This window comes from Rattus norvegicus, chromosome 1 (genome assembly GCF_036323735.1).
Source record: "Rattus norvegicus strain BN/NHsdMcwi chromosome 1, GRCr8, whole genome shotgun sequence".
NCBI classification, from domain to species: Eukaryota; Metazoa; Chordata; class Mammalia; order Rodentia; family Muridae; genus Rattus; species Rattus norvegicus.
In genome coordinates, this window is record NC_086019.1 from 44,042,498 (window position 1) to 44,070,254 (window position 27,757).

The 27,757-nt window shown below is 43.3% G+C and overlaps 1 protein-coding gene across 32 annotated transcripts in view; it reads right to left on the reverse strand.

Annotated features, from left to right (window-relative positions):
- The window catches only part of Syne1 (spectrin repeat containing nuclear envelope protein 1), a 471,163-nt gene that overhangs the window by 124,858 nt on the left and 318,548 nt on the right, over positions 1 to 27,757 (reverse strand). For 22 of the 32 annotated variants that reach the window (XM_063270573.1, XM_063270583.1, XM_063270581.1 and 19 more), the window contains 5 exons: positions 21,439 to 21,606; positions 21,098 to 21,259; positions 11,476 to 11,682; positions 10,454 to 10,627; positions 4,702 to 4,893 (listed from right to left, as the gene is read on the reverse strand). In XM_063270573.1, coding sequence (XP_063126643.1) covers positions 4,702 to 4,893; positions 10,454 to 10,627; positions 11,476 to 11,682; positions 21,098 to 21,259; positions 21,439 to 21,606 — 903 coding nt within the window. The remainder of the gene's footprint in view (positions 1 to 4,701; positions 4,894 to 10,453; positions 10,628 to 11,475; positions 11,683 to 21,097; positions 21,260 to 21,438; positions 21,607 to 27,757) is intronic. The other 10 variants (XM_063270574.1, XM_039101511.2, XM_039101503.2 and 7 more) reach the window with 1 other exon arrangement.

Consider the following 27,757-nt stretch of genomic DNA (forward strand, 5'->3'; position numbering starts at 1 on the left):
CCCAGTTGCACCTATGAATCCCCTAGGCTTGAATTAACTCTTGAACTCTGGATTTGTGAATGTCTGCTATTCTGAAAGAGCTAATTATATACATCTGTATAATAAATAATTCCCAATGGTCTGGAGGCAGAGGCAGGTGCATCTCTGTGAGTTGACGGCCAGTCTGTTCTATATAATAAGTTCCAGGATAGCCAGGGCTACACGAGAGAAATCCTTAACCTCTGTCAGCCGCCACCAGTAATAAATAGCTCTTGTCCAAACAGGAGTTTTTCATTGCCATTAAATTTAGCACAATAACCAAGCCTACCTTCTTGCATGCCAGAACTTAGGAGGCAGAAGCAAGTGGGTCCCTGAGTTCAAGGCCAGCCTTGTCTATAGAGTGAGTTCCAGGACACCCAGAATTACACAGAGAGACCCTGTCTCTCTGTGTGTGTGTGTGTGTGTGTGTGTGTGTGTGTGTGTGTGTGTGTGTCTGTGTCTGTGTGTGTGTGTGTGTGTGTGTGGTGTATGCGATGGAGGAGGGGGAGGGGTACGGTGCAGGAGAATGACATAATAAAGTGTCAATTAACTGTGGGCACAGTGCTTGCCATCCTTTAAATTTAAAAAACAAAACAAAACAAACAAAACAACCTCCCTGGGAGTTTTAAAGGGACTTGGTGTGATAATTCCAAGTGACAAAGCCAAAACATGCTGCTTTCTCCCTCTATCCCATGACCACCCCTGTCCCCCACCAATTCCTTGCTGGTTTGGGAGTTTGGCTACCAAAGAAAGCAAATGAGCAGTTACTCATCGCACAGACTACCTTCTTGCCTTGTTATTCCAATGGGAGGTCAAAGGTCCACCTGGCCTCATGCTTCACATTGAGACCAGTAGAGGAGGCTCAGTTCAGAGTCTGAGTATGTGAAGAGATAGAAAATATATATAAAAGTAACTGAGAACATCAGCATGAAGAGGCCATTGTGGCTAGAGTCTGATGAGGTATCTACCTGGATCATCTTGCTATCAACCCTGAGACTGACACTCCTCTGTGCCTTGCCCCACCCCTAAGTAGGAAGGCAGATAAGAGTCCACCATTCCAGTTTAGCCAGTTTATCGACAGAGGCCTGGCTTTTCACTGAGTTCCTGGATTCTAACTCACTGCTCCAGGGAGAGAGTTGGTTTTCTATGCTTGTGTTTCCTTCCTACAACCCTATGATTCATGATTGTGTTGGCACAGGCTAGAGTCATCCGATAAGAGGGAGCCTTAACTGAGAAAATGCCTCCATAATATCAGACTATACGTAAGTCTATGGGGCATCTTCTGAATTGGTGATTGATATGGGAGGGCCAACCCATTGTAGGTGGGCTAGCTCTTGAGTGCTATAAGAAAGCAGGCTGAGAAGGCCATGAAAAGCAAGCCAATAATCAGCCCTCCTTCATGGCCCCTGCATCAGTTCCTGACTCCAGGTTTCTATCCATGTAATGTGATTCAGGATACATAAGCCAAACAAACCCTTTCCTCTCCAAGTGGCTTTGGTCATGGGGTTTCATCACAACAATGGTAACCCTAAGGCAATGGTGGACTGATTGAGATGACAGCCTATGTCTTTGTCTCTGTACCTTGGTGTGACTGCTCTATGGTGAAGCAAGCCATCAACATGTTGTAAAAGACATAGTCTCCATCCCCATGTGAGCTCCTATGTTCTGGGCATGTACTTCCTTTCCTTTGACAGCAGCCAGGTTCCCAACTGGAGACCAGGTAGAACATGTGAGTGTCCTTGGCCTAGAGGATGCTATTTGTATCTTGCAGCACGTTTGGAGTTGGTGACTCATCACAACTTAGTCACTAAGCATCCTTCCTTCCCAGAATTTCCTCCCAAAGATAGAGAGTGGGTTTCTGGAAAGTAGAGGTTTGGATAAGTGGAGTTTTAGCACAAGGGACTAGAGATGAACTCTCAGAGACCCTGGTTCATTCAGGCAAGGGAGAAAAAGCAGGTTAGATGGAAACTTTGCAGGATGAGGACACAAGACAATGACAGCTCAAGGAGTCAGCACACCAGATGCAAGTCCCCCGTCACAGCCAGCTCAGCTGCCAAAATACGCGTCCTGGCCATGAGCTTCTTTGCCTTTTCTCTTGGGATCCAGGCCACTTTCTCTCTGCTTTTTAATTCAACATTTGTTTTCCAGAACCCATCCAGAAAATCCCTTACACACTCCTCACAGTTCAAAGAACCCACTCACATTTCTACGTGAGTTATTCTCCTTGGACTTTCAGTGTGTCTTTCAAATCACCAAAGAAAGGTTGTGCTTGTAAAAGACTGTGATTGGAATGTGAGCCCTCAGAACCATTTACACACAGATGGACCTTCAGGTTCTAAGAATTTATGTGTCTGACTATGCAAAGTCCACAGCGTCAGATTAAACAAACAAACAAACAAATGCATGAAAAACTGTCACTTAGACTGTGGTTTCTGTCTTGTTCTATTTGGATTTTTAGTTAGTCAAGTTTTTTGACTCAGTCATTTTGAAAGATAAGACTTGGCTCTTGGAAAGCAAAAATGATTAAGAATCTAGTTCATACTTCAGTTCTTTCCTCTTGGGACTAAGGTGGTCCTGGCAGGAGGAATACAAGCCTGCAGATGACAGTTTTCCCTTCTGCCAAGGGAGGAAGACGTGGGATAGTTTCTGTTACTAGAGACTCTTGGTGGAGCATCCAGGATGCTTATTTTAGAAAAGTAGGGCAGTCATCGCCTTTCTTCCTGGAACATTCCTTGAAAGAGCAGTGAGACCCTGCAGATATAAATCCAAGACGAACCATTTCTTAATAGAGCTGTTAGCTATTCATATATGGAGAACTTTACGCTGCTTTCATTGGTGACACTGTGTGAAAATGACCTGAGTTCCTTATGAAGACAGACAATAATTCAAGAGATTTTTCACAGTCCTTAGGTCTGCATCCTTCATGTCTATCCGGGAGAAATGGAGACTGGGTCTTCACAGTAAAGTAAGTGCATAACAGACACTCCACTACACACACACACACACACACACACACACACACACACACACACACACACACATATATATATATATATATATATATATATATATATGGCAGCACTGAGAAATACAGGTTAGGAGTGTAGCTCAGGGTCACAGTAAATGCTGAGATTGGCAGGGCATGTGATTCTGGTGTAGGAAACAAGAGGAAAGATGGGAAGGTAGGAAAATGGGAAGGTAGGAAAAAAGAAAGAAAAGAAGGGAAGAGTGGGAAGGGGACTAGAAGGGAAGGGGAAGGGAGAGAGAAGGGGAAGGGGAGGGGAAGGGAGAGAGAAGGGGAAGGAGAGGAGAAGGGAAAGGAAGGGGAGGGGAAGGGAAGGGGAGGGGAGGGGAGGGAAGGGGAGAGGAAGGGAGAAGGAGGGGAGAGGGAGGGGAGGTGGAGGGAAGAGAAGGACACCTGTGCCCTTTGGCCTATGCCCTGTGCATTTTGCCCTTTCCTATGGCTATCTGTTATTTGACCTCCAGCTTCTGTCCCAGTCCAACTGTGGGCATAGGCTTACCATGTCCTTCTTCTACCCCACACAGTCCAATGGCCTTTCATATTCCTCAGTTAAGATCAAAGTCTCTAGGTCACCTATGATGCTGTCTTAGGCCTCTTGGTTGGCATTGGAACCTAATCCCTACTGTGATATTAAATGGAAGGACTGTGGGAGGTAACCTTACTGCAGCTAGCGTTGTTAGAAAGGAGGTCTCAGCTAGCCTCTTCCTCCACACGAGGACACAGGGAAAACATGCCGTCTGTGGACCAGGCAGAGAAGCCTCACTAGACACTGAAGCAGCTGGCCTCTTAATCAAACTTCCCAGAACCTAGAGCAGTGTGTACTGCGTTTGTGGTTTCTAAACCACTCAGTTTGGGGAAGTTTTGCTATAGCAAACTAAGCTACTTAAGACACATCTTAATTTCACTTGTTTGCTATTCTACTCCAGCCACACCGGCTTTGGAGAGCCTGAGTGGAATCCCATCTGGCAATCTTCTTAACACTAGCTTCCCCTTTGGCTGGATTGTTACACACACACACACACACACACACACACACACACACACACACACACTATTCACTCACTCTTTCGATATGTACAACACAGTGAGTTCCAGGAGGACGTAGGCCACATAGTAAGATCCTACTAAAGAGAGGGAGGGAAGGAGACAAATACAGTAAACTAAAAGTTCATGTATATTACCTATCACAACAAATTTAAATGGGTTAAACGTGCAAGAAAGTTGAGAGTTAGGCCAGGAAAACAATGCCCAGAAAACACCAACAATGTAAAATAAAGTTGACAATGAGGAATCACAGTGTTCCTGTGGGAAGATTCATTGACCTGGAAGAAGGAAGGGCTTGAATGCCAACGCCACATCAAACAGCCTGAATACATCTAGAGTGCGGACAGTAAGAGGAATCCACAAGAAAAGCAAATTCATTACATCAGAACTTCATCCTCAGATCCACACGGTCAATCAATGCTAACTGCCTGGCTGGAAACCCAGACCCAAGACAGAATGTAATTATAGTCACATGCTTAAAAGTTACTGAAACCAAGCCCGTATATATGTGTATGTGGCCCTGACATTTTTTCTCCACCGCCACACTCGTAGAGATGTATGTGGTAAGTGCGTCATAAGCGACATGTCAGCCCAGGCTTCGGGTAGTCAATGCTCACCTGCATGTTGAGCTGTCTGTCACGCAGGGCCCTCTGCAGCTCCATGAGGCTCCCTTTGAGCATCCTCAGCTTGGAGGCTAGCTGCTCTGCCTCATCTTTCGTGTGAGCCTTGCCCTCCAGCAGCAGGTTCTCACTGCGCACCGACAGCTGCGACAGGGCCACCACTTTCTGTTCTATTTCCACGAGCATGTTCTGGGAAAAACACAGCAGGGATGAAAGTCTCACATCTCACCAGCCCCTGGAGACTGCTTCTAAGCACAACCTTCCATAGTCACTTTCCACACAGGTAGGTACCTGTGGACTTTTCTACTTTGAAGAATAGGTTACATGCTTGGGGTGGGGGATGGGGTCTATGCTTTTTACCTTTTCTCTTCTTTCAGAAAAAGTAGATAGTTTATAATTAAAAATACATTGGAAAGGGCGTATAGGAAACACAGCCGACAAGCACACAATTCCATTATTAGTCCCACTATCTTAATATTAGATTACTAATGTTAGTGAAATTATCACACAACAAACCTCTTCCAAACTTCTTGTCAGTTTAAAAAGGAATTTCTTTCAAAACATTGATCTTGAAGACCACGCTGCCTACTAACTTGCAATCCTGCCTCAGCCTCCCCAGAGATGAAATTAGGGGATTTATGATACCATGATCAGCTTCTGTCCTCATCTTCTTTTTAAAAACATGACTCATTTTGATCTTATATTTAAAAATATTTTTCTCACTTCCAGCCCAAATATTGAAGTTTTTCCCTCCAAGGTTGCAACTCAACAGAAAAGAAATTATCTTTCATTAAAAGTAAGATCTTTTATGAAACTGGAAATAAAAGACTAAAATAAATAAGTTGTTTTGTTTTCTACAAAAATTATGTTTTCCTTTGTTTTTTTGTTTTGTTTGTTTGTTTGCTTGTTTTTATGACCTGAGCCTCTAAACTCATTGGTCTGTGGTGGTTTGAATGAAAATGGCCCCCATAGGCTCCCAGAGAGTGGCACTATTAGGAGGTGTGGCCTTGTTGGAGGAAGTCTGTCACTGAGGGTGGGCTTTGAGGTTTCAAATACTCAAGCCAGAACCAGTGTGTGTCTGTCTCTCTCTCTCTCTCTGTCCTTTCCTCTCTTTATTTCTCTCTTTCTCTCCCCCTCTTTCTCTCTTTCCTCCCTCCCTCTCTCTCTCTCTCTCCCCCCTCTCTCCTCTCCCCCTTTCTCTCTCTCTCTCCTCCCCCCTTTCTCTCTCTCTCTCCCCCATCACTCTCTCTCACCTGTCAGTTCAGATGTCTGCCTGCAGGTCACCAGGCTTCCCACCATGACAATAATGGACTGAACCTCGGAAACCATAAGCCAGCCCCAATTAAATGTTTTCGTTTAAAGAGTTGCTGTGGGCATGGTGCTTCTTCACACCAATAGAAACCCCAAGACAAAGGTCCTAGTTACTTATTAACAACAAAAAAATGCTATTTTACTCTAGGAAACTAAGATTATTGTCATTCCATCAACTCTATTATAAGATTTCACGGTGGCACATCCCTTTAATCCCAGCAGAGGCAGGCAGATCTCTGTGAATTTGAGGCTGGCTTGACAGTCTCAAAATGAAACAAAAAATAGACAAAAAGGATTTCATACCAAAACAATGCAAAACTTTAACTAAACTTGGGATTAAAAGGTGATACCCCAAGGATTACTTCTGAGAAATGAATATATTTCTGGGCACCATTGGTCTGGCATTATGCTGAGGGTGCATAACACCTTCTGAGGTCCAAGAAAGTGTCTATTTTTGTTTTCTTTTAAAATCACTGGGCTGGAGAGATGGGTCAGTGGTTAAGAGCACTGACTGCTCTTTCAGAGGTCCTGAGTTCAATTCCCACCAAACACATGGTGGCTGGCAACCATCTATAATGGGATCTGATGCCCTCTTTCGGTGTGTCTGAAGACAGCGACAGTGTACTCATATACAAAAAGTAAATAAATAAATCTTTAAAATCAAAAGACTTTGGGGATACACACATCCCTGGGTTTGAGAGTCTAGGGATGCACGTGCTCCTGGGTTTGGTTACCACTATGGAACAAAGCAGTTGTGGCGGTGCAGAGCTGTAATCTCATCACTCAAGAGTTTGGAGTCTGGAGTCAGAAGCATACGGAGCTCAACGTAATCCTTGGCTACCTAATGAATTCAGGTCAAGCCTGGGCTACATGAGAGCTCATCTCAAAAGAAAAGAAACAGAAAGAAAAAAGGAAGGAAGGAAGGAAGGAAGGAATTCAAAGGAGAAGAAAATTAGAAAATTAATTTAACAATTAATTCAGTGTAAATCTTATTAGTCTATGTGTGCTTTTCACCACAGGGAAAATAGCCCTCATAACTCAAAGTCTCCAGACCCACAAAAGTCATCATGTGGCTTGATTTCTTCTGTCTCTGTCTCTGTCTCTGTCTCTGTCTCTGTCTCTGTCTGTCTGTCTGTCTGTCTCTCTCTCTCTCTCTCTCTCTCTCTGTCTGTCTCTCCTTCTCTCCCTCCCTCCCTTCCTTCCTTCCTTTTCCTAGGACTGGATCTCACTATGTAACCCTAGGCTAGCCTTAAACTCCTAGAGATTCTCCTGTACTGTTTCCCAAATACTGGGATTAAAGGTATACATCACAATGCCTCACATGTGACTTCAATCCCATGTCACAGCCAATTATGATAATGAAGCAGAGTTTTATTCTTTAATGCTAGATTTTAAATTCAAATATTTTTTAACATCTCCATAACTTACTAGGGTCTAACTTCTAACTGGATTAATATCTCCATTTTGAATGACTTAAGGTAAACATTCGATTTGAAAAGTCAAGTTGATTGATCTGTTTAGTTTCAATGCCATATACTTCTAATTCCTTAAAATGCTATGAAAATGCATTTTTACTGCTTTGTAAATTTCCTGTAAATTATCAGAATGGTGTCGAGTACGCTATAGGCTTTCTGAATTTCCTTGAAAATCTGAAAGAGGGGTTGGCAACAACAATATAACCCTCGTGTGAAACAGATGCCTCAACTATTTCACAGTAGGAAAACGACTAGAAATGACTGAAAATGCTCCAATCCACTTGTTTAATCCCCATTATCAGACAGAGAGTGACGCTGCTGGTACACAGAGAAACACTAGGCACTGTACAATCTAAATGATAATGATCAATATCATAAACCCCAAAACATAAAGAGAGACCACTGGGGTATCCTGCACATCTAAGAGGAAAGTAGATTTAACCAGTTACAGCAGCTGCTGCATCTCATGGGTGAAATGTGAAACTGTGCTCGCTGATACTTAGCCCAGTGGATTGGACAGAGGTTTCTAGACATTCTTTCTTTTTATTTAGTTTTTTCATTTCAGTTTTTTATGTCTGTGATTTGCCTGCATGCACATCTGTGCAACACACATGCAGTGCCCGAGGAGGCCAGAAGGGGACATCAGGTCCCCTGAGACCAGAATTACAGATGGGTGTAACTGGGCGCTGGGAATTGAACTCAGGCCGTCTGGAAGAGCAGCCAGTGCTGTCAGCTGCTAAGCCATCTCCCCAGCCATTTGAGTGAAAGATTTCAACCGTATTTGGCTCACATATGAAATGTTATATGTTAATATTCATGAAGTGTGATGGACACATACATGTTCACGGTTTCATGCTAGATTGGATCTGGAACACCTCCTACAGGCATCCGTTAAGAGTTTGGTGCTCAGCTTGGTGTTATTGGAAGGAGATAGAAACCTTCATGAAGCGGGTCTTACGGGGACTTTAGGTGCTCTGTTGAAGTGGATTGTGGGTGCTAACGTTAATCTTCCCTTTGCTGCCAAGCAATGAGTGAGCAGCCTCCTTCCATGTGCTCTGTGTGTCTAAAACAGTGCTGGAGCGCATGGAGGAGAGGCTTCAACAGGACTGAAAGAAACCTTTCTGCTTTTTAAGGTGATCATCTCAGGGATATTTTTCTTACAGTAGTAAGAAGTCAGCACCAGTATCTATAAGAAATAACAATAAAAACCTCTATGTGAGGCTAGGGTTGTAGCTATGGATGTGGACCTTGCCTAGAACACGAGACTTAAATTTAATCCTTGCTATTTCTTGAGAAAATGAAAGAAGGGAGGGAGGGAGGGAGGGAGGGAGGGAGGGAGGGAGGGAGGGAGGGAGGGAGGGAGGGGGGAGGGAGGAAAGAAGAAGAGAAAAACCACATTGAGGTTGACAACATTTAAGGACCTGGGGATGTGGCTTAGCAATAAAATCTCTGGATTTGATTCCCAGAATTAAACCAAAGGTCAAACCAAGCCCAGAATGCTTTTATGGAAGAATTCTTCCACTTTATAACCCTGATGGAACCCCGTCTTACTCAGTTCTTAGAAACCTGACATGGAAGGAAGGAAGGTGTTGCACCTTTAGAAAGACAGCTCCCTGGCTTCCTAACACTTCTTCCCAAGCACCGTGTGAGCACTAGGTTCAAAATGGCAGCCGAGCACTCAGGAGGCTTCCAATTAGTGACATTTATTTCAGTCTGCTTCGCCGATACTAATTCTTCTTATTTAGTTTATATTTCTTTGGTTGGTTGATGGGTTTTGTTTTGTTTTTTGAGACAGTCTCTCTGGGTAGCCCTGGCTGACCTGGAATTCACCCTGTAGACCAGGCTGGCCTCAAAGTCAGAGATCCACCTGCCTCTGCATCCCGTGGGTGTGCACCATCACTGCAGGGCTAGTTTATATTCCCCTTTAGCCATTAAATACAGATACTATAGATATCCTGTTATCTATAGTCTTCTAAAATGGCAGTCAGAAAGCTAAAAGTTTAGCCAGGCTCGGCAGTGTGTGCTTGCCATCCCAGCATTAGGGTGGAGGCAGGAACATTATGAATCCTGAGCCAAACAGCTCTGCCATTTTGAGACCAAAAAACAAACAGAAAGGCCGAGTGTGGTAGCTCATACCCGTAATCTTAGCATACAGAATCAGCATGAGTCTGAGGCCAGCCTGGTGACATAATCAGTAGTACTACAAAGTAAGATGTAAGACTTAAATAATGATAGGAGAAAACAACTTTGATATGAAGGGCTAGGATTACAGACTTAGAGATGCAAGCCGTTATGCTGAAATTTTCTCCAGAAAGTTTTTTAGTTACATTTTAGTTTAGTTTTTTTTTTTCAGTTACGTCACTATGGGTATGTGCACATGAGGGCAGACCCTCATCCAGAGGCACTGGATGCCCTGGAGCTGGAGTTACAGGCAGGGAGTCACCAGTCTTCTGAAGCATGGGTCTTCTGGAAGAGTAGGAATTACTCAACTACTGAGCCATCTCTCAAGTCCCTGAACATTTTCAAAGGCTAAATACCACTGGCCATCTTTATTAACAATGAATTCTAGGTTTGAATTTTATTTTTGCTATAACAATGGACTCTGTAAATATGTAAAGTCTCAAACTTGTGGAAACTCACATGTTTATATCAGGAAATTATTATCACTACTACTACTACTACTACTATTATTATTATTATCTGTATTTTCTAAAATGTCCTTCACAATGTAGATGCATTTCCTTCCTTTCCCTTATGATGTAAAGAAGTGATTCTCAACCTTCCCAATGCTGAAACCCTTTTCCTCGTGTTGTGGTGACCTCCTCCAACCATGAAATTATTTTGCTGCCACGTCATGCTTTTGCTCCTGTTTTGGTTCATAATGTAAATATCCCATATACAGAATATCTTGACGTGTGACTCCTAAAGGACCCTGACACACAGGCTCCAGAGTATCTTTGTACCTGGCAGTCCACCAGCTGGGCATCCATGTCCATAGGCTCCTGGGGTATACCCGCTGCAAAGTCCAGGGTAGCCTTTGTGTTCAACAGCCAATGGTCCAGCTCCTCTGCCTCGCAGCGGTACCTCTGCAGAGCCTGCTCCTGTCTCTGCTCCTCCAGCTGATCATTTAGCTTCTCCTGAGGAATTCGAAAGAGTTAAATTGGAAGGAGCACTGAGAAATGAGAACTTAAAGATTCCATACAACTGAGCAACAGTCTCGAGCTCTGGCTGCACACACAAACAAATACCTAGGCTTAGACTACATCTCAGAAGACATTAGGATGAGATGAGTCTCCTCTGCCCCAGAATTGAACAAGGCATCCTCGAGAGCCCTGAAGGATCTAGCAGTCATGGGAAAGAAGAAATCAGCCAAGGATTAGAACCAGACAGTGATAGGAAGCAGTTGCTCCACGGCAACAGACACTTAACCTTGATTTCTGTGAAGGTAGGAGCAGCAGCTGACTAAGGGACATCTACTCCACATAAATGAGCAACACTTTAGGCAGTTGATCCTGTGGAAAGGAGCAACCAGTGGTATTTATGTCAGAATAAGGCAAAACCCAGAGTTTTAGGCCAACTATCAAGTTTTCTCGATTCTTGCAAATAATTCATGCTGAAACATTAAGGCCAAACTTATTCTGAAACCCTATATACATTTTTCATAGAGTAAAGACAATATGGTGAAATTAAAAAGTTACCTTTAGGTCCTTCAAATACCTCCTTTTAAAAAACTGTGTCACTAATAATTGTCATTATTGTTTTTAACATGTATTTAATTTTATGTGTTAAAGTGTTTTACCTACACATTTATCTGGGAGAGGGAGGGGAATGAGAGAAGGAGTGGGAGGGAAAGAGTAAAAGTTTAAAAATATATATCAAAGAAGAGACCAGCAATTAAAACAACAAAACCCATGTGGTTCACACTGGTACCCAGAACTGCTAACAGACTAAGCAGGACCGGAAACCCCTCCAAGGCCCCAGTCACCTCCAGAAGCTGCCGCTTGCCAGCCGCTTTCATCCTGATGGTGGACATTCGCTCAGCCAGGACAGTGAGCGTGGACTGCAGGGCTAGCTGCTCCGCTGGGTCCGACTCCTGAGACTCGGCCACCAGCTCCTCTGCAAGAGACGCCTGGAGCCCATTGATCTCGTCTTGCAGCATCTGCACCTCGTCCATCAGGGCCTGTGGGGGAGACTGTGGGATCACGCTCTTGACTGAGGACTCCAGGCCATGCCACCATACACTTACTGAGGTCAGTGGCAGACTCTTGCTCTGATGTCATAGGTTGAGCCAACCATCAGGGCTGTCACCTAGTTTAACTTTCAGAATGGCATTGTGGAGCTGAAAGCTGGGACAATTCTGATCTGGATGCTGGGAACTTAAATGGCTTTGAACAAACTAATTAGCATTTCTTGTTTCCAACAGGCTCACTTGTAACGGGAGAGGAATCTTCAAATATGTTCATATTCATTCTCTTCCTTCTGAACCTAACTCAAAAACTCACAGTTTCCTAGGGCTAACTTCTAGGCCACTGGCTCTCTCCAGAATTGTCTGCTAAGGTTTCCAATGCTTTCTGAGGCTGACCACGTCCAAGGCATACCCCTAACCCAGCCTCTTTGGTCAGCTTGCACAGTTCAATGGCATGTCGATCATACTATGTATCTTTAAATAGCAATTACAGACGGCTCTACTTTTAGGATAGGCTCCTTTGGTGGCCCACAAAACAACAGATTAAAAACCCAAATTGGAGTAGTCACTATGCTGAAGTTTACTGTCATCAGACATAGAGCAAGGCCTTTGTCAACATTCCAAGAACTAAGAGATAACAATCAAATCCCCAAACTGCCTAGTGTCACTGCACAAGATAACAAAGCTCTCCACTTTAATCTTTAAAGGAGAGTGATTTAAAGTAACTCCTAAATGCTACCTTGTCTACCCTGCCTCCCTGCCCTGTCCTTAAAAGGAAAAGAATTTTGAGATGACTAACTCACTATCTGTTCCTCAATTCTGGTCTGGTTTGTTTTTGAGATAAAGTCTTACTATATAGCCCTGGATGGGCTAAAACTCACGTAGACCAGATACCTCCCTCCCTGTCATTGGGATTAAAGGTATGGAAAACCACACCCAATCCTGTTTTTGTTTTTGAGACAAGGTTTCTTGTAACCCAGGCTGCCCTGGAACTCTCTTTATAGATGAGGGTGACTTTAACCCTGGTCTCCTGTCCCCGCTGAGATTGTAGGTGTACACTACCAAATGCCCTATTCATTTGGTACCGGGATTTGACCTAGGGGCTTGTGCATGCCAGGCAGTCAGGGTACTAATGGTACGTCCCCAGTCCTATACAGGTCATCCATCCATCCATCTATCCATCCATCCATCTATCCATCCATCTCCATCTATTTACCTTCTATTTAGGTTTTTTTTTGAGACTGGGGTCTTCACATGGGAAATTCTTATTTAGAAATGAAACAGCGTATTATAAGGCTAGGCAGTATAGGAAAGGTACTTGTGGTCCAGTGAAGTAACACGGACCCAACTGATACCTTTGCTTGTGTTAGTCCTTCCACAGACTGCAGACATCACAGTAGACACAGTGCCTCCTTCAGAGGGCACTGCCGATAATGTTAAAACAATTAAAATCATATTAAAGGATTAATCAAAACAATTACATTTAAAAACTGATTAAATTAAAATAAGATTAAAACTAACAAGAAACACCTCTCTTCCCAACTGAGTTTTAACTGATTGTTAAAGTCCAAGGTATTACATAGACCTAGATAGGAAGTAGGGGCGGGACTCCCTGGTTCTTCACAAACTGTATGGTTCCAGGGTGCTATCATACTGACCAGGAAATAACTTGAATTTCCAGACTGACCCCTCCTCTGTGACTGCCTGCTACATCTCTGCTTGATCTCCACTGGAGTCTTTCTTTATGCCTTACTCAACCATGCTGGATTCTAGGTGCCTTTCAGTTCTGTGTGTTATAGATGTCTGCTCTTAATCACTGGGACTGTCCACTCTCACAGTGTTTTTCCACTGACAACAAAAAGATTTCTTTAATGGTGCCTTTCAATAATCAGAAAGTGTTTGGTTTTGGGTTTTTTTTAATTTGTTTTGTTTTGTTGAGACCAGGTCCCAGTGGGTAGCCTTGGCTATCCTGGAACTCACAGTACAGCCATGGAGATGGCCATGACCTCAGCTTGCTTCCAATTCACAACGACTTTTCACCTGCCTTTGCTGGGATTTAAAGGCATGCACCACCACACCCAGCTAAAACAGAAGTTTTACATTTGATTACAGAATGATATTTTTCCATAACAGTTCAAGCTTTGGGTGTTCTGTCTGAGAAAACTTTGCCTACTGTGTCACGATTACCATGTGGCACCTCGTCTTCAAAGGGATCGTGAGTGAGGGATGGTAAGTGGCTCAGTGGTAGAAATGGGGCTTAGCATCCTATAGCTCTAGGCTCCCCAGAACTCAAATCAAAACTAGCAAAAGATAAAAGAATCCTCTGGGAACATGATTAATAAATGGAATGGTGCTAGTTTTTCAAAAGCTTCTAGAGAGGTGTATAATAAGATAGAAATAGAGAGAACAGCTGTTAAGAAACTTTACTGGCATCATCATGACATAAAGAGAATTTTATTTAATTTGAAAAACTGTTGGTATATGATGGATCGGAAATGAAGAAAAATCTCGTAACTGTGGCCCTATGGTCAGCATCACCTTACCTGTTTATGTTTTGTTTTGTTATTTAATGATTACTTTGTACTTAGGTCTACTATAATCCAGTTTAATTTACCACATTCCTTTGTTTCCAGTGTGGTTACAAATGTAGACATCACTGCCACCCTTCCCTCTCTCCCTGCCCCTCTCCTTCTCCTCCGTTTCTCCCCATCCTCCTCTCTCTAGAGAGGTTTGCAGTACAATCTCTGCTATGAGCCAAACGCATCTGTTCTTGGAAGCTCACAAGAGCTTTGTAAGTCTCTGTAAGCCAGTGGTTCTCAGCCTGTGGGTAGAGACCCCTTTAGGAGTCATAGACAGATCTCCCGAATATCAGATGCTTACATTACAATTTTTTAACAGTAGCAAAATTACAGTTACAGCAATGAAAATAAGTTTACAGCTGGGAGTCACCCCAGCGTGAAAAACTGTATTAAAGGGTTGCACGTTAGGAAGGTTGAGAACCAGTGCTCTAAGTGGTAGGACTTATTTTTTCAACTTTAGCCATCTTCTCCCTTTCTGAGAGTGGGTGGGGATTTTTTTTTCATTTTTTGTGTTTGTTTTCATCGTTTGTTTGTTTTGATGCGGGGTCTACACAGATCAGGCCTCCAACTTATGTAAGAGGATAACCTCGGACTTATGATTCTCCTGCTTCTGCCTGACAAATGCTGGGGTTGTATGTCCTTGCCACTGCCCCCAACTAGAACTTCTGTCCTTTTGAGATATAGTTTTCTTATATTGCAATATCTTTTATCAAGCCATATAATCCATGGTGGCTTTGAATGTGCAACCCCTGCCTCATTATAGGTTTGGGTCACCATGCCTAGCCTTGGGGGTGATGGATTTTGAGATTTCATTGAATTTATAGACTGACTTCCTTAATTGTTCATTTAAAGTATTTTCATGAATTATTAATTGTGATCACTTGTTGAAGACCCAATTGTCAAAAACTATAAATTCTGTATTGTTTGTTTGGATTTTAGCCTCCTCTGTAATTAGCCTGGCCTCATTGGATCTCCTTCTCTTGTGTAGTTTGAAACCATAGTCCCCCTCCCCCTCTCTCTCCTCCACCTTCCCACAGCCGTACATACAATTCCTCCCACCCATGTGCTATTATTCCAATTCTCAGCCTACAGGCTAGATGTCACTTAATCTACTCCCCCCCCCTTTCTTATAGAGCTCACAATAGTATTTCTGTTTTCTCTGCAGCGTGCTGGTGATTCATACCACTTACAGGCGGCTTTCAAATCATATATTTATAAAAAGCCAATTTTTTGGCTGTTGGCCTAGGGGGTGTTCAATACATCTAAGTGAATTAATTCGAACTCATAATAGAGTTGGTAGGTACCTAAGCCATATAAGAAACGACCAGAAAGAAAAACACCAACTCCTCATTAAACCTCAGTGGATTTGGCTGATCAGGGTTGTGGTGAAGTCACTGGCTTCTGTCTGTATCTCATTCTCTCCTTCTCTGAATATTCTCCAGTAAGAGAAAGCGTGATTTGGCTCCCTGGAGCTGCCAGTTCTATACTACTAAGGAAAGTCCTATCTTCCCAACTTCTGGTCCAGCATCTAAGCTCAGTGACAACTGGGAAGGTTTTACTTGGAGCAATGAAAACATTTTACAAACACATAGAAGTGGTGCTTGTATGGTGTAACCACTTTAAATGTCAATGAATTGTAGGCATTCGTTAATTTTGCTATGTGGTTTTCATTTTGTAATATGTAAAGACATCCGTCTGCTAGTCAAACACACTTTCAGTCTCATAATTCAGAGAGGAGCTCATGGGCAGCAGCTGGCCCACGGTACCTGATGCAAAAAGAGAGGGAGATGGAGAGTCCTCTTGGGGTTGGTGGTGATAAAGAGGGCATGTGAGTGTCAGGAACAGAGTCAGACAAGTGACTAGAGATTACTAGAAGTTGGGAAAGGGATCTGAGAAAGGGGGAGGAGGCAGGGAGGGAGGATTTGATCAGTGCACATGCTATATACATGACTTCACTGTGGCCTGGTCTGCCAAATCCAGTGAGATTTAATTAAGGAGGAGTTGTGTTTTTCTCTATGGATATTTTTTATATGATTTACACCACACACACACACACACACACACACACACACACACACACACATATACTTATATATACATATATAATAAATTTTAGAAAATTATACTCACTCCCATTAAGATACCCATCCACTAATATTTCAATACAAGATACTTGGAGCTTCACTAAAGCCCAATCCTTCAATAGTCAGGCCACATGGAACTCATGTTTATTCAACTCCAAAAGAAAACAGTAACTCTATGCAGACTCTCGAGTTGATACTTTTGAGTATGGTTGCTCCCATGCTCTATTTGTTACAACAAAATTGCCTCAGAGCTCATCCTAGAGCCTGTCACTGAGCAGAGTGTGGCAAAGATGCCAAATGCCCAGAGCCCGAACCCCTTACCTGGGAGGCCTGGGAGAGCTGGCAGACTGACCAACTGAGCTAACGGCCAGGCCTAGATCTAGGACTTGGGGTTGGCTCTCTATAACATCTACCCCACCTATGAGATGCTAGAGTGTGAAAGGGCTGGCCCTGCAGATCCAAAGCTGCATGGTCTCCATGACTCAGGGAAATAGCAGGATATCCTAGAGGAGTTTCTGAGGATCCATTGTTGATAGTGGAGCAGAAGCCAGAGGCCTCGAACCAGACCAATGACTCACTGCAATGAACATCTGCAAGCTGTTTTGGCAAAGAGGCATACCGTGTGACACACATGACACACCGCAGCTTCCATGGTGAGACGTTTTGTTGTTGTTGTTAATTTTTGTTTTTGTTACCTTGGAGGTGGTTTACAGGGTGGAGGGCAAATATGGGAAGACTGGGATTGGGGTGGATGATATGAAACTCATGAGTGTCAATAAAAATGTATGGAAAAAAAACATAGAAAGAGACTCAAATCCCAAATTCCAACCAACAGGTACATTCAAACACAATAGCCAGCTTACAAACTGCACCAGGCCCTGTGCCCTTCATACACTGTAGAGACCCTAACTGGAGAGAGAGATGCCTGAAACGCCAACCAAACTGAGTCGCACATTGAGGCGAGAGTCAGGAGCAGTGGCTCTCAGCCTTCCTAAAGCTGCAGCCCTTTAGTGCAGCTCCTCACGTTGTGCTGACCTCCAGCCATAAAATTACTTTTGTGGCTACTTCATACCTGCAATTTTGCCACTGGTGCTAGTTGTAATGTAATTATGTTGTATGCAGGATATCTGGTGCACAGCATATACAACCTGTGATCCCTTGTAGGGGTTGATACCCGCAGGCTGACAACCACTGGTCTAGAGGAACCTTTGAAGAATGAGATTAACAAGAACTAGTCCTCATGACAGAGGGCAGGAAAATAAGTAAGAAGCGAAGCATTTCTATCAATTCTTTCAAAGTATAAAGAGCACACTGGACTTTTCCACCACTGTTCAGTTAGAACTTAGAAATAGAAAATCTAAAATGAAGGCCTGTTTCAGACTCCAGGCACGGATTTAGATAGTGTGTGGGCGCCAGCTCTTCATGTGGGCAGCTCTGTCCCAGAATTTGTAGAACTCAGGCCCAGACATTGAAAGCAAACAAAGATAGCTCAGGAAGGAAGTGCTAGAGTGGGGGTATGTATACAATTGTACCGAATCCCATGTGCTCTGTGTTTCCTCGTCCTCCATTACACCATGAATAAGCTATGTAAGCCCTGGTGCCTAGCTTACTGACATCATTAAATGTGCTATGTCTTCTCACTGTGGTGATGGGAGGCACTGTCCCAACTGCGAGAGAAGTTACTTGATGTCTTTCTGATTCATAATACTTACTAATAATGTATAGTTTTAGCTGATGAGATTTCAGAGAATTACTAACTGTGAGTGTCCATCCTATGTAGTCCTAAATGGGACATCAAGATCACTATCCCCATATACACACACATGTATGCTCACACAGAGAGATACGCACACATGTGTGCACACACATATACACACAGAAATATACACATTCACATATGTGCACCCACACATGCACATATATACACATGTATGTACAAATGTGCGCACTGAGTACACACACACACACACACACACACACACACACAAACACGTGCGCGCGCGCGCGCGCACACACACGGTTCAGGAAATAGTGCAGAAGAGAAGGCAGAAAGACCAAAAGCACTTTTAGGGAACAGTGTCTGCTGGGCACATTGGTGTTGTCAGAACTCACCAACTCACAGCTAAGCCCTTCAAACTTCAGCACAGATGGGGGAAGAGCTCACAAAGACCCTCCCTCTCAAGGCTGAGAAGCTTTGGCAGTTGGAGATTGCTGGAGTAGACAGAATCTGTGTGGTTTATTTTGGTTGGTTGGTTGTGGAAGTGACCCCTGTTATACATTATACAATATACATTTCCATACTAATAGTCATGGACGGGGAGGTGGTAGTGCTGCTTAGAGCTGATATGCATGCTCTGTAAGAACTCTAGGGTGTGAACCACCATGACCCTGTTTTCTTGCAGAGCATCCCTCCTGAAGGACCATTAAAGGGTCTTGAGGGAACTGTGGTCAGTTACCTAGGTTATAGGGAAGATAAGCTGCCAACAGAGGTAGAGGTAACCTAAAGACAGACAGAATAAAACGATTTAAACCTTCTCCCAGATCACTGATTCTCAATAATATGTGTGAGTCTCGAATTCCCCTGGTAACACCCTTAGATAAGTCATCCTATATTCTCTTTGGCTGCTTGAAGGAAAACGGGACCATCAGGCAAGGACATGACACTCTGGACCCTCTAGAAGGGAGAGGGATGTCTGGAGGGTGAGGGCTCTAGTAAGGCAATGGATGACAGTCAGAGAGAACAGCATAGCAACAGTCACATGAGTGCTACATAGTCCTTATGACTGTTAAGATCTAATAAAACAAGGTTACTTTTAAGTGCATGCACTTATTGCCATGTTTTCCAAGCTGGGCAGACTGCAGTGACCCTAGGAAATCTAAAATGTTTGTCAAAAGGTCTAAAATCAGTCTACCCTGTGTATTTAATACCTACCCTGAGAAGTTACAAGCAGGGGCTAGAGAGATGGCTCAGTGGTTAAGAGCACTGACTGCTCTTCCAGAGGTTGTGAGTTCAAATCCCAGCAACCACGTGGTGACTCACAACCATCTAAATGAAATCTGATGCCCTCTTTCAGTATGTCTGAAGATAGCTACAGTGTGCTTATATATAATGAATAAATAAATCTTTTAAAAAAAGAAGTTACAAGAGTTTCAAAAGCCTGAAACCACTATTTCTCAATATGCCATCTTTACATGGGATGTGTGCATTTTTATCTTATACTGAGAGGACACATATTGCAAAAGAAAGCACTTGTACTGGACACCACATGTGAGCAAACCATAAAGTCCACATTTAGAGTAGACTCCAAATGGAGTATAGGACAGAAATGCATGTATGAATGTGTGTGTGTGTGTGTGTGTGTGTGTGTGTGTGTCCATCCTGGAGATCAAACTTGGAGTCTTAGCATGCTGGACATGTGAGTTACAGCCCCAGCTCTGTAACCTCATTTCTAAAGCTGGTAAATTGCACTGTCTCTAATAGACACGCTGTCACACTGCACTTTTATCTCTCTCTTCTAGTAAAACTGAGGTCCTGTTCTCTTCTTAAGGTTTATATTTTATTGTTTATGTGTACATGTGTTTCTGTGTAAGTGCCACATGTGTTGGAGGTGTCTGAAGAGGACATCTGAATCACTCTGGAGCAGGAGACTTGCGTAGTCACTGAGAACTAAACTCAGCTTCTCTGGAGAGCAGGAAGTGCTCTTAACTGCTGAGCCACCTCTCCAGCTCCTGTTTTGTTTGTGATGGGTCACCCTAAGTGGACCTAGTTACTCTGGACTTTCATTTCCTGTGTGCTAGAATTATTGGTGCACACCTGGCTTTTTATAGTTCTGTTACATGTGATGCTTTATTTATTTTTATGTCTAGGACTGTTTGGTCTACATGCATACACACACACACACACACACACACACACACATATGGGTGCTAGGAACTGAATCTAGATTATGTGCAAAAGCAACATGTGCCAACATATGGCACCTAGAGGTCAATTAACAACTAGAGACATCTTTCTCCCCCTTTGCTTTTTGGGGAGCTGTCAAATGCTGCTGAGCCCTGGCCAGTATTAGGCAGCACTTTCCTATGCCATATGGACTCAGCACGCAGATGAGCCCAGGTCTCCACATCCTTAGACCTCAGTTTTGCCATGTAAGGGACACTGAGGCACTGACTGTGTTTGGTCGGGAACTCTAGAGCACAGGCAGTGCCCACCTCCCATGTGTGTATCTTAGGGTAACTTTTAAGCTGATGTATTTTTAACAGCATCTTTCTAAATTAGATTTATGGGATCAGCTCTTTCCTCACATAAATCTGACACTTTCTCTAACTTACATAAGCTTTTGAAAATGACTGGAGTCAGAACAACACAAGATGAAAACTTCCAACTCCTTTCCACTGACTCCTGGGGGAGGGGGGTCCTTCCCAAATGAGGCCAGTTTGGGTTATAATTTTCATATTTTTACAACAATGGCTCATAACTAAACAAAATCAATCTGGCAACTAGAAGACAAGACCCTGAGTATCAGAAAAATTCCCAATGCGACACCAAGGCACGTAGGTTTTAAAAATTAGAATCCAGGTCTGATTTCCTCTGTTCCCTTCTCAGATCCCACCCTCCAGAAGTGGTGGAGACTCCCAGCTTTTATAATCTTGCTCATTCCAACAAGAACCCTGTTCTTCCCAACAGGAGCCTGACAGGCCAGTGAACTCTGATTCTATCACACAGGAAGCTGAAGTCATTGGGATTGCTATTTTTACCTGGTGCTCAGCCATCTGGCTTTCTGGACTCCGGCCCGGCTGGAGGCTCTCGCTCAACTTCATCTCCATGGCCTCCATCTTGGTCGAGACGGACTGGAGGGAGTCCTGGTACTTCTGCTGGCGTTCCAAAGCTTCGTAGAGAGTCCGCTGTTTTTCACTGATCTGAAGGAGAAAGGGGACCTTACCAACGGCTTCCTACTTCTTATCTTGCAGGTTGTGACATTTCTTTCCTCACAGCTTTACCCAAGGGTATCTGACTGTCTCCTAGATGTGTAACGCTGCATGTATTTCATAAGACGATACCCAGAGTGGTGGGTGTCTGCGAAGCTCGAAAGACTTACCACGTTTTTTAAGGTTTCCCAGGAGCGCTGTAGGTCGCCCAGTTTGGCAGTCGCTGAAGGCTCCAGCCCAGGCTCATACAACTCCTGGGATGCCGCGGCACTGGGGGCGATTCTCGCAGCATCTGTCTGCAGCCCCTCGGCAGACAGAGCTTGGTAGTACGCAATGTCCTGGGTGGGGAGCATAGCGTCAGAGTGGGTAGGAAAGGCAGGCTCGGTGTGCTTAGGAAACTACTCTTCATGCAGTGGAAAGACCTAAGATTTGCATTCATTGTTGGGTGCTATAAACTCAGTAGGCTAAGATTCTCGGAAAATAACACTTAAAATTAAAGATTTTTAAAAATAACAAGTGCATTACAAGTGTCTTAGCATTCTCATTGGTATGAAAAGATGCATACCACGATTTCAAGTTGCCAAAGTACCTTCTTGTTTTATGTTTGGAAAAATAGTAATGCAAACTGTTCATGCAGTAGTCCCTATTTAACAGGTTTATTTTTATTTAATCAGTTATACCTCTAATTAACCAGCATACTTCTATTGAACCAGCACACCTATATTTAACTAGTATGCCTCTAGTTAACTAACTAGTACACTTTGATTTAACCAACACACCTCTACTTAACCAACACACTTCTACTTAACCAGAATACTGTATTTAACCAGCACATCTCTACTTAACCACAATATCTGTACTAAACCAGCATACCTGCATTTAACCAGCACTGCTCAAATAACTAACACATCTCTAATTCGCCAGTATACTCTATTTAAGCAGGACATTTCTAATTAATTGGGGCCCCTCTATTTATCTAGTACACCTCTAATTTACTACTCTGCCTGTATTGAACCAATACGAAAAGGGATGCGCACGACCTGATCTAGTTCCAAAGTGTAGTTCACAACAGTGGTTAATGTTCTGAATGAGGATTGAAAGGGACTTTTTTGAGGTCGTTTGTTTGCCTGTTGTTGTTATTGCTTTGATTTTTTAAGGATTAAATGTAGGAGAAGACAGGAGGATTGGGAGGAATTCAAGGCTACTCAGGTACATGCCAAGTTTGAAGCTAGCCTGTGCTAAAGGAGACTGTCTCAGAAATATGAATCATCCAGAAATATTAATTTTGTAAACAAAGCCATATTTTATGATTTGCAAGTGAATTAGTCACACACAAAAATAATTATTTTAAATATTAAATGGTATAAAAATCTAAGAAACTAATAATTTTAAAAGATCAGTCTATGCCTGACAGTGGTGTTGCACGACTTTAGTCCCAGCACGTGGGAGGCAGAAGCAAGTAGTTCTCTGAGTTCCAGGCCAGCCTGGACTATGGCGCAAATTTAAGGACAGCCAGGGCAAATTTTAGGACAGAGAAACCCTTGAAAAGCAAAACAAAAACCAAAAACAAACATCCTTCTGCTGATTTCTTGGAAGTACCTGAGAAATCCGCAAGGTTACTGTTGAAAACGCATGGTTTACCTAGGAAGCACAAGGCCCTGGGTTCGGTCCCCAGCTCCGGAAAAAAAAAAAAAAAAAGAAAACGCATGGTTTTGACTGTCTTTTAATTTCTTGTATGTCTGATATACATATATGTATATGCATGTATGTATGTGTGTATGTATGTGTGTGTGTCATTTTTAATAGCATATGTATGTGGTATATGTACATGTGTGTGTTACATGTATGCACTTGCATGTGGAGGCCAGACGTTAATTTTTGCTGTCTTCTTTGACCAACCTTTACCTTATTTTTCAAAACATAGTCTGTCATGAAAACTCACTGACTGAGATTGGCTGGCTGGCCATTGACATTCGGGGACCCACCATCTCTGCCTCCAGGTGCCAGGATGATGGATGTGTATCACCCTGCCTGGCGTTTAGATAGGCACTGGGCCCCAGTCTCTTGGTAGGCACTTGCTGACTGAACCTTTTCCCCAGTCCCTGTGTGTTCAATGGTTTCTATATGCACTTATCTGACTCTTAAGCTGGGAGCCGTGTTTGTATGCTGTCAGTTGCTATCTTAAAGCTCCACATTTGGCAGCTGTGCTAGTGAAGGCAATTACGGCAACTTAAAACCCTGAGCCTTGCTGATAACTATGTATTGAGGAAATCTGCAAAGAAAGGTTGTGGCCACCTAGGAAGACAAACGTAATGGCAGGAAATAGTATGAATAGTATGATATCTGGGAGGCTGGCCTGTCTCAGGTCAGAAGAAGGGTAAGACGGCAGGATTGGATCAGCCTGGGGGGTGGGACTCTAGCTGACTTCCCCTTCCCCTTCCCTACCCCATGGTGCTCTGAAATTGGAACAAGTTATATCTATTCTGTGTATTGGCTCAATACTGAGAGTGAATGTCGCCTTCTACCTGTCCCTGTTGTTGCTGCTGACCTTGCCCCTAAGCCCCCGACGTTCATTGATGGCACACCAACATGGCTGCTGGTTCTTTTCCCCATCACTGTCTCGATCCATCCAAATTTACTTTGCACATGTGTGTGCCATACATGAAATGCACACTTGTGACACATAGTCTACAATACGCACATATACTATGCACAATTCATGTCTACAGTGCACACGCACAATGCATGATTTATAGCCAGCACCACTTCCTGTCTTCTCTGATTCCTACACACAGGTGTGATGTGACCATTAAGCCTTCTTCACCTACTTCCCTGTCTGCTGCTCTGTCTTCCCCACCATGAGAGACCAGATTCTTCTGGAATTGAAAGCCAAAATAAGCCATCTCCCCCCAAAGTTGCTTTGTGATGTATTTTGTCCCAGCAACAAGAAGGTTACTAATGCTCCCCACCCCCACCCCTGTGCCCACTTCTAGTATGCCCATTGATCCAAAATGATCTGGTCTAAGTCCTGGACATAGCTGCTAGTTAAATTCCTTCAGTGGTTCACTGATGTCACTTCTGGATAAAGTTCTGATTCATACGCCGTAAATTCATTTATATGGTCTTTTGTGGTGGTCAGAATGCTTGGCTATAGGGAGTGGCACTATTAGGAGGTGTGGCCTTGTAGGGCTTTGAGGCCTCCTACACTCAGGCTCCACTATCCCGGGAGATGGTCTCCTCTGTCTGCCTGCAGAATTGAGTCTCCTCCTGGTTGCCTAGTAGAACGCCCAGCTCCTCCAGCACCATGCCTGCCCGAGTGCTGCCATGCTTCCTGCCACGATGATAATGGACTGGACCTCTGAAACTACAAGCCAACCAGAATTAAATGTTGTCCTTTGTAAGAGTTGCCTTGGTCATGGTGTCTCTTCACAGCAGTGCAACCCTAACTAAGACACCCTTCATGGTGTGACTCCCACATCCCCTCACAATCCAACTGTTTCCAATTGTACTAAAACTCTTTGCAGTTGCTGCCTCTTACTTCCCCTAATTAAAAATGAGTTCTTGGTAGGTATGAAAAGTATGTGGAAGAGAAAACAGTGGGTGTGGCTCCATCTGTGGCCTGAGTACCAGCAGAAGTCTTGGAATATTGGGGAAAGTGGAACTATGAGACTACAGCTGCCACCAACTTGAAAAAACAAAGTCCAGCCTTAAATAAAATTTCTCAATTACATACTCAATTATAAAGCCCTCCCAAAAGAGCTAGAATGCAATTTGTCAACAAAAAATATTTTTGGGTTCTATGTATATATGGCTCATGCCTACATGAGAACTGGTTTCTTTATAGATAGATAGATAGATAGATAGATAGATAGATAGATAGATAGATAGATAGATAGAATCTTCATTGATGTACCATCTTTTTTACTGGATATTTTATGTATTTACATTTCAAATGTTATCCCCTTTCCCAGTTCCCCCCTCTACCATACCCCTCCCCCTGCTTCTATAAAGATGTTCCCCCTCTCACCTACCCACTTCTACCTCACCACCCTGTCATTCCCCTACACTGGGGAAATGAGCCTTCACAGGACCAAGGGCTTCTCCTCCTATTGATGCCAGACAATGCCATGCTGTACTACATATGCAGCTAGAGCCATGGGTCTGTCCATGTGTACTTTTTGGTTGATGGTTTAGTCCCTGGGAACTCTGGGGGGGGGTAGTCAACAACTAGTTTCTTATAGAGTTAAAAGCCCATTGTCTTACATATGTGAGAAACCTGGGTCTGTTATGGGAGAGCTACCTGAATTCAATGAGTAGGTCACTAAGAAGCCCTATAAATAACAGCTACCATCAATGCTTGGTCGAGTGAGGAATCACCATTAAAAATGTGTGTCTCAGTGCTCATGTGTCTAAGCATAAGATGTCCAAGGAAATCAATCTGGACAAACTTGGCTCCGATTTGATCCACATTTTTCCACTCATAAGAGTAACGATAATTAAACATCTCATTTAATGCTTATAATTTTTGTGCTGCTGTCCATTTTCGTTTACACAGAAGGAGCTGAGGAACAACTCAGGGAGAGCCAGCATGGACCCTGAAAGGCTGTGATCTCATGGAGCTTCTGACCTGGAGGCCAATGACACGACACCATATTTGTCTCAACTCTTCTGTGGAATCCAGATTATGGCTTGTGTTTGGGGAGATGGATGAGCCTGTGGCAAACTCTAAGGATGTCTCCTTGTTTCTCCGCCCTCGCATTCAGAGGAGGGAGTACATTGACTGTGAGGGGGAATCTGTTTGTTATGTAACAGGGATCTACTTACAGAAAGAGCGAGCGCACAGCCCCTTCACGGATATGATATTTTTACGTAACTATAGCTGGCTCTTCTTGGACCGCTGTACATTCTGTACTATACAGCGTTGGCGGTCTGGAAACTGGAGCCAAAGGGCATCCTCCAGATGCTCCTGGAGTTTCAGAACTAGTTCTGAAATCTAGTGCATTGCTACCCAAGCTGTGACTGTTTCTCACCATGCTCTGATTTACACTGCACTCTGGGAACATTTAGCCAACTGACATGGTCTGTAGATGTGCTTGATTAAACAATGCCAAGGCTCCATTGTTTATCCTCAAAGCCAAGCCATATGCCTTAGCCCAAGTTAGGTCACTTCTGCTAACTAACAGGGGTCCCTCTGTGGATGTTTGCCTAATGGACTTGAAATGACAACTTGTGATCAGGGAGACTTGTTATAAACTGAGCCATCGGAACCCTAACCTTGCTCAGTTTAAGATGTGATTATCTTGGATGTCAACTAATAATAAGGAAAATGTGCATGTGTTTTGTGATGACTGGACACCCTCACATGTACATTGAAAGTGTTTTCCAAGATGTAGCAGAGAAGTAGGAAACATTAGAAAAGGCATAGACTTCCACAGCATGCAGTGTCAAGATCAGTATTGATTGTTCTACATGAAAACAGTAAGAACATTATGTAATCATTTCACAATATAAACCAGCTGACCATAGTCCATCTCCTGTGGTTCTAGTGACATCCGTGCTATAGGAAAGAAACCGTATCTTCCAGGGATGAGTAATTCATATTTTTAATTCAGAGCTCGGGCAACAGCTCCCTTAACCACCGAGGGAGCTCTGAACTTCTCCTTTTCTTATTAATTTCCTCTTATTACTCTTGCCATTATTCAATCCTTGTTGACCTCTCCATTCTGAGTGTCAGGCAGAAAACCTTGTGCCGGGTATGCTCAGGGGTTAGATTTGTTAGTTTTGAGCTTCGGCTTTTCCGCTCTGTAACTCAAGGTGGAGAAAAACTCACTACTTAGATCTCAAGCTGGTGCTGACCTCATGGGAAACCTACCCCAGCCTCCTAAGTGCTAGGACTTTAGGCGTGAGCCACCGCGCACAGCTAAGAATATATCTGGTGAATGGATGACTTAAGACCTTTCCCAGAACTGTATCAGTCTCTACCAACAGACTCTGATATCGTCTAAATGTCTCATTTTTTTACTTATGGCTGTCCTCTACATCACAAAAGTTTCATGTTCAACACTTTGGCTTTAAAATCGAAGTGACATAATGAAAGAAGCATTCTTCTAAAGTGATGGATTTCTATCTCCATCTCTGAGACACTTGCTCTAACTAGTGCTCCCTCTCAATGTTAGCTCATGAGCAGTTACATAACTTCTTAGCAACATCATTGAAATCTGTCAAAATTTGTTTTGGCTAAAAATACATCACTGCTTATCACACATTAATATTTTTTAAAGTATTTTGCTTATATCATATATGTCTCACTAAATGTTTTGGCACACCACTTAGAATATGTTATATTTAATATAAGACATGGTAGAACACAGCCCATAACAGGGCACATCGTCGTTTTATAGAAACTAAAAGCCTAAAATGAATGTAAGGTTTTCTACTTAAGGTAGGACCTGGCTAGTGCTACCACTGTCCTCAATGCATGCTAACTGA